General features: G+C 47.0%; 1 protein-coding gene across 1 annotated transcript in view; it reads right to left on the reverse strand.

The window, feature by feature from the left end:
• The window catches only part of CARS2 (cysteinyl-tRNA synthetase 2, mitochondrial (putative)), a 67575-nt gene that overhangs the window by 42679 nt on the left and 14730 nt on the right, over nt 1-10166 (reverse strand). The window contains exons 2-3 of the mRNA XM_011933896.1: nt 9679-9729; nt 5215-5332 (exon numbers count right to left, since the gene is read on the reverse strand). Coding sequence (XP_011789286.1) covers nt 5215-5332; nt 9679-9729 — 169 coding nt within the window. The remainder of the gene's footprint in view (nt 1-5214; nt 5333-9678; nt 9730-10166) is intronic.

Raw genomic sequence — 10166 nt, forward strand, 5'->3', positions numbered from 1 at the left:
ATTACCTTTTCACTAAATACTAAAAAACAGATGTTTTCATAACAATGGGTTTCAGATACATGTTTTATCACATTGAAGTCAGACATTATTTTAAGGAAAGAAACTATTCAATACCATCTTAGGATCTTGCTGTGTACCAAGTACGGAAATTCTCTGGTTCAAAAATTAAATACTCTCTACAGTTAGAATGTTTACACCAATTCTACCAAGTTTTTCATATTCTAATCATAACATTTTTTAAAAAGTTAACAACCAATCCCTCTTCATGGCATCTGTAAAATTAACTCTTGCTTCTTCCTCCCTTTACCATGCTGGCCACCTCCTCCTTCCTGCAGTTCTCTCCTCCCTGGATTCAGGGCTCTTGTCCCACTTCTCTGATGGTAATGTTCCTGCCCCACCTTCCCCATCGCCCCCATGACACCCTTCGAGTACACTGAGTCCTCACCTCTCCTCCCATCCCCTGCAGGCCCCCTCTCTGTCCCACGGGGCTCCCTCCAGAACTCAGCTGGTGTCTCAGCCTCTACCAGCTCCCTGCCACCAGGACATGGGAACTGACATGATTCTTTCCGATCTTGAAGATTCATGAGAGGCACGAAGCTACCAAGTGCCTTTGTTTCAGGCTCTGGCTGCCCCGACGGCAGGTGAAAGCCCTGAACCGCTGACCTTCCTTCTTTACCAGCGGGGCATTTCCAAACACCACCTCTGCTGAGGGCTACCTGGTGACTATGCATTCACGCACAGCCTTAGACATCACGCACTTGCCTTCTAAATCCAGCCTACCAGACTCTTACAGGCTGGGGGTAAGGATGTGAAGAAATATGTTTAAAGTGGGAGCTGATTTCCAGCACTGCCAGTCTCTCAAATGATCTGACTCTCAGCTGCAAGATATCAAATAAGCTGTTTTCCCTTTGACCTAGCAATTCCGCTTTGGAAAATTAACTTTTTATTTAGAGACAGAGTCTCACCCTGTGGCCCAGGCTGGAGTGCAGTGGCATGATCTCAGCTCACTGCAACCTCCACCTCCTGGGTTCAAGCGATTCTCGTGTCTCAGCCTCTCGAGTAGCTGGGATTACAGGTGCACACCTCCACACCCAACTAATTTTTTGTATTTTATTAGAGACAGGGTTTTGCCGTGTTGGCCAGACTGGTCTCAAACTCCTGGGCTTAAGTGATCCAGCCTCCCAAAGTATAGGGATTACAGGCGTGAGACACTGCGCCCCGTCACAGGAAATACAAGAAAACGAAACAAAAGCATGTATGTTCATAACAGCACTCTTTTTTTTTGAGACGGAGTCTCGCTCTGTCGCCCGGGCTGGAGTGCAGTGGCCGGATCTCAGCTCACTGCAAGCTCCGTCTCCCGGGTTTACACCATTCTCCTGCCTCAGCCTCCGGAGTAGCTGGGACTACAGGCGCCCGCCACCTCGCCCGGCTAGTTTTTTTTGTATTTTTAGTAGAGACGGGGTTTCACCGTGTTGGCCAGGATGGTCTCGATCTCCTGACCTCGTGATCCACCCGTCTCGGCCTCCCAAAGTGCTGGGATTACAGGCTTGAGCCACCGCGCCCGGCCAGCTAGCAGCACTCTTTTTAACAGCCAGACGCAATACAAATGGCAACTGGGAAAAGGCTGGAACTGCTACACAGTCCCACACAGTGGGAGACTACCCAGTGATGAGAAAGACACATCAGTAGAAAACAGGAAGACAGCGACCTCAGTGAAAACGTTCCCCGAGGACCTCACACCATTCCTCTGACTCATGCCTAAGAGACAAGAGAAGGCTCTGTTCACTCAACAAACGACAAAGTTCAGCCTCTTTTCAGATAAACGCCCCAGCCCAAAGGTGGCTTCTGACTTCCAATCCAAATCTTTAGTCACTAGTTCCATCCCATTTCACAAAAGGAAGACGCATGGGTGTGACGGAGGTTAAAGAGGAAGGGAAGCCACAATGACAGACAAATGCTGTAATTCATATCTCACTGACTTAAAAAGTATGTATATGTAAATTTTTTTTCAAAAAAAGAAATCCAGGCCAGGTGTGGTGGCTCACACCTGTAATCCCAATACTTTGGGAGGCCAAGGGGGGCGGATCACCTGAGGTCAGGAGTTCGAGACCAGCTTGGCCAACGAAACCCCATTCTACTAAAAATACAACAATTAGCCAGGCACGGTGGTGGGTGTTTGTAATCCCAGCTACTCAGGAGGCTGAGGCAGGAGAGTCGCTTGACCCCAGGAGGTGGAGGTTGCGGTGAGACGAGATCACACCACTGTACTCCAGCTTGTGCGACAAGAGTAAAATTCTGTCTCAAAAAAAAAAAAAAAAAATCCAGCAAGTTCTTTTTAAAAAGCACCAGAAACACTGCTATGGTTTGAATGTTTGTCAGACATTCATGTTGAAATTTATTTGCCCTTGTAACAGTATTAAGAGGCGAGAACTTGAAGAAGTGATTAGGCCTGAGGGCCCCACCCTCTTGGATGGGCTTAATGCCTTCTTAAAAGGGCTTTCCAGCCAGGAGCAGTGGCTCACATCTGTAATTCTAGCACTTTGGGAGGCCGAGGCAGGAGGATTGCTTGAGCTCAGGAGTTTGAGACCAGCCTGGGCAACACAGTGAAACCTCATCTCTACTAAAAATAGAAAAAAAAAAAAAAAAACTAGTCAGGTGTGGTGGAGATCAAGGCTGCACTGTGCTATGACCACACCACTACACTCCAGCCTAGGCGACAGTGTGACGCTGTCTCCAAAGAAAAACCAAAAAAAAAGGAGGGGTGGGGGCAGGGGCTTTTGGCAGGAGTTCTTTCTCTCCCCTTGGCCTCCTGCCCTCCACCATGGGAAGATGCAGTAAGAGGGCCCTTGCCAGATGCTGGCACCTTGATCTTAGTGTTCCAGCCTCCAGCATAGTGAGCAAATATATTTCTATCCATTATAAATTACCCAGTCTGTGGTGTTCTGTTATAGCAGCACAAAATAGACTAAGACAAACACCGTCTAATTAGCCAGACTTCAGAAAAGCACCACATTAGAAAACGAAATGGAAAAATATGCTCTTGGAGTGTTAAACTGCCAAACAGCAGCCCACCACTGGACACTCCACAGGTGATCTCCACAAAAACAGAGAGAACAGGGGTGGAACAGGTGCTGACCATGGACGCCGGCGACAGGTGCATGGTTCATATGCTCTTCTGTCTACTTCATGTACGTTAGAACATTTCCACTGTAACAAATGCTGGTAAAAGCAGTGCTAACTGGCAAAGGTATCACAAGACTACAATTCGTCTAGGATAACTGTTCACATCAAAATTAGGTCAGCTTTACTTAAATTCCTTCATCAGATTCAGGAAAAGGAAACAGCCAGTCATCCTAACTAACACACAAATGAATAGACTGTCTTGTATGCTAAACCACAGTGAGTTGTGAAAATGGGCAAAAATGTCCAGAGAAAATGGTGATTAGAAGAAGGACCCATAATGGAGACAGCCGACACAAGACAGCATGTGGGGCAAACAGCAACAGCGTCTCATCAGAACGGCTTCTTTAGGAAAAGTCTTCCTCGCCAGCAGGTAAAGCCAGAGGACCCACCAAAGCTCTTCTGGTAGAAGCAATGTGCAGGGCACTGGCCCCCGGCCATCAGGGAGAGCCTGAGGAGGTGCCTCCAATGTCCCACCTACCCGTACAACTTCATCCACTGTGTCTTCCTAAAGCCTGCCAGGCGCCACACTCCAGGTGTGGGCCAGACTCCAGTGGGGCCCTCAGCCTGCATGGGAAAGAGACTTCTGCTACCCGCCACAAGTGTGCAGGCCTTTCCCACCTGCCTGGGGGACTTGCCCGGAGATAGCTGAAGTCAGAGCCCTGGGAGCAGTCCTGCCCTTGAAGGTCTGTGCAACCTCAAGATGCGATCACCTTAACCTCTTGACTCTTCTGCAAGACGGGGACACATCCAGTGAACCTGAGTGGAGGGCTACCTACAAAATCAAAGTCCTGTAATCCTGGACACTGCCAAGGACATGAGACAGGGAACCACTGAAGACTGAAGGAGACCGAGGAGACAACAGGACTCTGGAACGGGTTCTGGGACAGAAAAGAAAGAGGCGCTGGGGGACAGGGACAACACCCGTGGGTTGACGTCCATGTTACCCACACCAGCACACTGCATCAATGTCCGGCTCCTGACTGGGAGGGCTGTGCGGGCCTCGAGAACCAGTGACCTTGCTCTGAAGGCCTGCAGGGCGTGTGCAGAGAGGCAGGGCGGCCTGGTGGGAAAAGTCTAGAACAGAGAGATGATGGCCCAATGCAGCGCAACAATGGCCACGAGGAAACCCAGGGTGGCTGCAGGAGACCTCTGTACTATTCTTGTCATTTTTCTGTAGATCTCAAATCACTTCAAATATTTTTTTAATATGGAATAAAATGTGTTTTAAAAAGCACAATAAGGTCTGCTCTGCGCGGCACACAGGGTTGTTCGGAGACTGAAATAGTAATAGATACAAAAAGTGCTTTTTAACTATAAAGACACAGACATGAAGGGCATTATTAGCACAAATATGAATATGTCCAAACAGTGGTCCTGGTTCCCTCAGTAAAGAGAAAGTCAAGTCATTTCCCTTGGAGGCTGAGGGGCCGGGGGGGAGTAAGATTTGAGCCAGATGACCACAGAAGGAGGTAATGACACAAGGCCACAGAAAAGGCTTCAGTGATCACAATACACAATACGATAGATGTGAACTTCCTTTACTAGGACACCAAAGATGCCCTGCTGACCCACCACTCTTTCATGTCTCAGATTACACCCACTGGCCACACATGGACAGTAAGATGTGAGAACTACTTGTAAAATGCAAACAAGAATCACCTTCCTTTTTTTTTTTTTTTGAGACAGAGTCTCTGTCACCCAGGCTGGAGTGCAGTGGCATAATCTCAGCCCACTGCAACCTTCGCCTCCCGGGGTCAAGTGATTCTCCTGCCTCAGCCTCCTGAGGAGCTGGGATTACAGAAGCCTGCCACCACACCTGGCTAACTTTTGTATTTTTAGTAGAGACAGGGTTTCACCACGTTGGTCAGGCTGGTCTCAAACTCCTGACCTCAAGTGATCCACCTGTCTTGGCCTCCCAAAGTGCTGGGATTACAGGCGTGAGCCACCACGCCTGGCCAAGAACCACTTTCAGGAAGGGCTCAGAACACTAACCAATGGCATTATCAATAAATGTAGCTCTTCTCCACTTACCTCATTGGCTCTTTTGATGATTTTGTCATCTACATCTGTAATACCCATCACCATGACTATGTTGCATCCAAAAACCTTGGTTAGGATCCTTCGAATGATATCAAATCTAACATATGAGCTGAAAGAAAAAAAGTGTCAGGATGTCTTTCATATACAAAGTCATCAGTTATCTTTGTAAAAAATCCATTACATTTTAACATGCTGCTTCATAACTTCCACCGTGTAACACAATGGACAGCTCAGCGGAGCAGGTACAAGGAAATTCTCTCACTGATGACACCAGGGCCTGGGCCACAAGAGTTCTCAGGAGAAACTGACAAAGGTATTGCATCAGTTTCAGGACACAATATTAGCATTTTTAATTTTGGAGTTGTTAAGTGAGTTTAAGTCTATTTAATTGTATAAAAATTCACTCATAATACAATCTCCCAGTTAAGATAGTGTTTTCACCATTCTTGCTCATGTTCTAGAGTAATTCTAATTTTTCACTATGACAAAACAGACAGAAGCAAATACCAAATCAAAACAAGTACAATTCCACTGAAACCATATAAGATTACTCGTAAGAATGCATACACTAGTATAGGGTATTTTAAAATGCCAGCTTATTTATATACTACACTGGGGTAATTCAGACTTGTAAAACTAAAGGGGTTTAAAATCTACTTAGCATCTCAAGAATCTGCCTTCCCATAAAAGTAACCTTAAAACTCAAGGTTATCTAACGTCACCCTCACCTCTGCTATCCATGTGGCCCCTCCAAATTTTAGTTCATAAAATTGTTTTCTCTTAGGGTAGTGTGGGGGAATCCTAGCCATGTTACTGTATCACTTTCACCTCCCACACGCCCCCTCCCCAGACACGGCTGAGACCAAATCTTGATTCCAGGGACAAAACTATCTTCAAAACTCCTCAACAAGATAATTAACCTCTTACAGCTCAGCCTGCTTGCTTATAAATTGGGCAAAATCCCACCACCCCACAGGGCTGCTGTCCAGTCTTACTGCCTGTGCAGCATGAATTCTAAAAGCACAAGCTATTATTACCATTCTCATCACCATGCTCTTCATTCACCTCAACTTGGGAAAGACTCTTAAAGATGTGAGATTTACAAGAAAAAAATTACAGGAACCAAAAGCAAATGAAAAGAAGACTCAGGTCCCTTGCTTGGCCCAGAGGAGCCCACGCTGAGTCCCGGAACTGCCCTTGGACAGCAGAGGCTCCACAGCTTGGCAGAGCTGGCAGAATGCAGGGCCATGAGCAACTTGAGACTCTGAGACCCTGCGGGCAGGCTGTGACCACAGGGGCCACTCTATACACAAACACGCACACACACCCCTTGCAAGTGCCGGGCAGCCGAGTCAGAAGAACATGGCATCAGGAGACCTCTACTTGCTTCTGTGACTCCACCATGAACCATGAGACCATTAGCCCGACTCTTTCTGCCCCGTTTTTTCCATCCACTGGGTGAGTGTGCTCACCTGGGTGATTGCTGAAATGATTCATTTGCTAAGAGTCTTCCCTCAGAATGCTCCAGTGTGACTCCATCTACGATGGCATGAAATCCAAACTCTCTGGGCCAGACCACGCAGCACCCTCCCCAGTCTGGCTGCAACTGACGCCCTATCCCTTCCCCTGCTCCTCCCCACTAGCACCAAACTGGTCTATTTGTTTTCCCCAAACAGGGTTTTCATCCCTCTGATTTCTTCTGGAAGTGGTGGAGGCTATTTTTCAGGGTGTCTCTTTCCAGTGAACTGAGTCCTACCCATTGCTCAAATATTACCTTTCTGACGCAGGCACCGTGTGGATTCCTGCCCTGCTGGTGCTGAAATAATTAGATCATGCTAGCGACGTCAGATGGTTGCATAAATAACCACTGAAGGAGTACAATGCTAGGAGAGCTGAGACAGGGAGAGGGAGGTGGGGCAGGCCAGCCCAGCGAAGGCCTGGAGGGGTTGACCAGGCTGACAGGAAGGTGGTCAAGGGGAGAGTCCCAGCTCGCACCAGCCCCTGGGAAGGCCCCGAATGGACACAGCTTATAACATGTATTCAGCTGCGCACTTAAGATGTGTATTCATTTCTATATTCATAAAGGTAAATATTATACAAATTAAAACTGCAAGACTTGATTATCCTAGTTGGAAATGAGAAGAGATCCTCTCCCCAACAACTTTTAGGATTTCTTCCTCAGTCCTCTTCAAATGCATGCCAATCTTTTAAATGGCTAAATAAACCTCTTGGCAGTTTTTTTTTTTTTTTTTTTGAGACGGAGTCTCGCTCTGTCGCCCAGGCTGGAGTGCAGTGGCCGGACCTCAGCTCACTGCAAGCTCTGCCTCCCGGGTTTACGCTATTCTCCTGCCTCAGCCTCCCGAGTAGCTGGGACTACAGGCGCCCGCCACCTCGCCCGGCTAGTTTTTTGTATTTTTTTGTAGAGACGGGGTTTCACCGTGTTAGCCAGGATGGTCTCGATCTCCTGACCTCGTGATCCGCCCGTCTCGGCCTCCCAAAGTGCTGGGATTACAGGCTTGAGCCACCGCGTCCGGCCACCTCTTGGCAGTTTTACAGCTCAAGAAAATTTCAAAACCTGGGACCCACCTCTGAAATGTAATCAAGGAAAATAATGCCCCATTTCCCAGTGTCCTGGGAGGAGATGGGCCTACCTTGTCATCTGACTCCACACTGTAACTCACCTGAAGCAATGAGTTACGCTATGGTCTGAATGTTTGTCTTCACTCCAAACTCATGGTTGAAACCCTAACCCCCAAGGTGATGGTTTTAGGAGGTGGAGCTTCTGGGAGTGATGAAGTCATGGCAGCAGAGAGCTCATGACAGGGGTTAATTCCCTTACAGAAGAGACCTCAGAGAATTCCCTCTACCTTCTGCCATGTAAGGACACAGCAGGCAGACCCTCACCAGACACCACATTTGCTGGTGCCTTCATCTTGGACTTCCCAGTCCCAGAAAGAAATAAATTTATATTATTTATAAGTCATCCATTTTAGGGTATTTTGTTATAGCAGACTCACAGACGGAGACAGGCTGTGTCCTCGAAGCTCTATAGAAGGATGAGATTTCTTTCTGTCTCTGCAGTTATTTTAGCTCATCCCCTTCTGGTTTAAGGCTTATTCAAGTAACAGAACTGTTTTCTTTCTCTTTTCTTTCTCTTCTACCTTTGTGGAAAGGTTTTCCAGGTTGGGGGTTTTGTTTTTAACATTTCCCCAACATATTTTATAATTCAAGAAAGATGTCGAAATATGCTTTTGATAATTAGCAGTATGTTAGCCCAAAGTCAAGGGGAAAAATGACTCCTAGATGATTTTATTTTTGTTATAAGAAAGCACAAAAAAAGGCTCCGATCTTGCTCCGTGACATATATACATTTAAAGTATACAGAGTAAGCTGGACACGATGGTTCATGCCTGTAATCCCAACACTTTGGGAGGCCAAGGCAGGTGAATCATTTGAGGTCGGGAGTTCAAGACCAGCCTGGCTGACATGTTGAAACCCCGTCTCTACTAAAAATACAAAAATTAGCTGGGCATAGTGGTACATGCCTGTAATCCCAGCTACTCCAGAGGCTGAGGCAAAAGAATTGCTGCCAGGAGGCGGCAACTGGACCTGGGAGGTTGAGGCTGCAGTGAGCCGAGATTGCACCACTGCACTCCAGCCTCGGCAACAGAGAGAGACTCCGTCTCAAAAAAAGAAAAAAAAAAAGTATACAGAGTAAATGTAACTTTTTCCTTTTAGTCTAGGACTGAACAATACTAAGTTTTAAAAAATCTACAATATGTAATTTTTGTACACTATATTTTGTAAATATACAAAATATTAGGAAAAGTGGTAATTTTGGCAAATGTAGGAGGCAGTACATCTTATGGTTAAGAGGTCAAGAGAGCAACTACTTGGCAGCCAGGTGAACCAAGCCTCACCCCCGTTCCAATACCTCCTCAACGTGTAATCTTAGGAAAGTTAACCACTATTGAGCCCTGTGACATCTCACATGTGAGGTACTGTGTTAAGCAGCATTTTATGGGCATTATTTACTAAAATTGTTATAAGATCCAAATTATCATTCCCATCACAAAGATGAAGAAACCAGGACTCAAAGCAATAAGGTGACTTGCCCAGTGCTGAAAAGCTAAGAAGTGGGGCCCAGGAATGACTGACCAGCAGGACCCTGGGACCCCGCAAAGGCCTCTTGATGTCACCAAACCCAGCAAAAAACATCTAGTTCCAAAACGGGTCATTTTACAGGGCTCCACATTGCCTCCCTGAGTTTTCTCACCTGTAAAATGAGTGCTCAGAATCACTGTAAGAACCAAACGAGGTTGCAACATCTCCCACAATGCCCAGAATGTAGGAACTATTCTACATCCCTAAGTTGCCACTTAAGAGATAAAAGAAATCAGTAAAAGGCTTTCAAAAATAAATGGTCCTTTGAAAATTCAAATCCAGGAAACTCACCAAGCATGGCCAAGGTGCGCATGATCATATACAGTTGGTCCGCAGCTATACCTGAAAAAAAAGTTAAAATCCATCGTGTGGAACATACTTGTAAGAAAGGACTTTGGATTCTCAGTTATAATTATCATATAATTTTTAAAGTAACCACTTCTGGGGGATGAATAGCCGGAGTTTATCATACTTGCTCAATTCATACCCAAACCTGCAAATGCACTGCGCATTCCCAGCTTCTAGAACGACGCCCTCCATGCAGCTTCCTAAACGCCCTCCCCGAGCCCAGATCCCGTTCAGCCGTGGGAAGTCTCCGCCACGCTCGGCCCCCGCCCGTGCCCCAGTCCCGCGCGGCCCACCAGGAGGCGGCTTCGGCGTGCGCCACGATTAGGGGTTCCTTCCTTCCGGTGAGGCTGCCGTACATCTGCATGCCTGTCTCCCGGCCCGTGGGCTGCAGCCAGGCCGACGCCCTCCATGCAGCTTCCTAAACGCCCTCC

The sequence above is a fragment of the Colobus angolensis genome, unplaced genomic scaffold, assembly GCF_000951035.1.
Source record: "Colobus angolensis palliatus isolate OR3802 unplaced genomic scaffold, Cang.pa_1.0 Scaffold13, whole genome shotgun sequence".
In the NCBI taxonomy this organism is placed as follows: Eukaryota; Metazoa; Chordata; class Mammalia; order Primates; family Cercopithecidae; genus Colobus; species Colobus angolensis.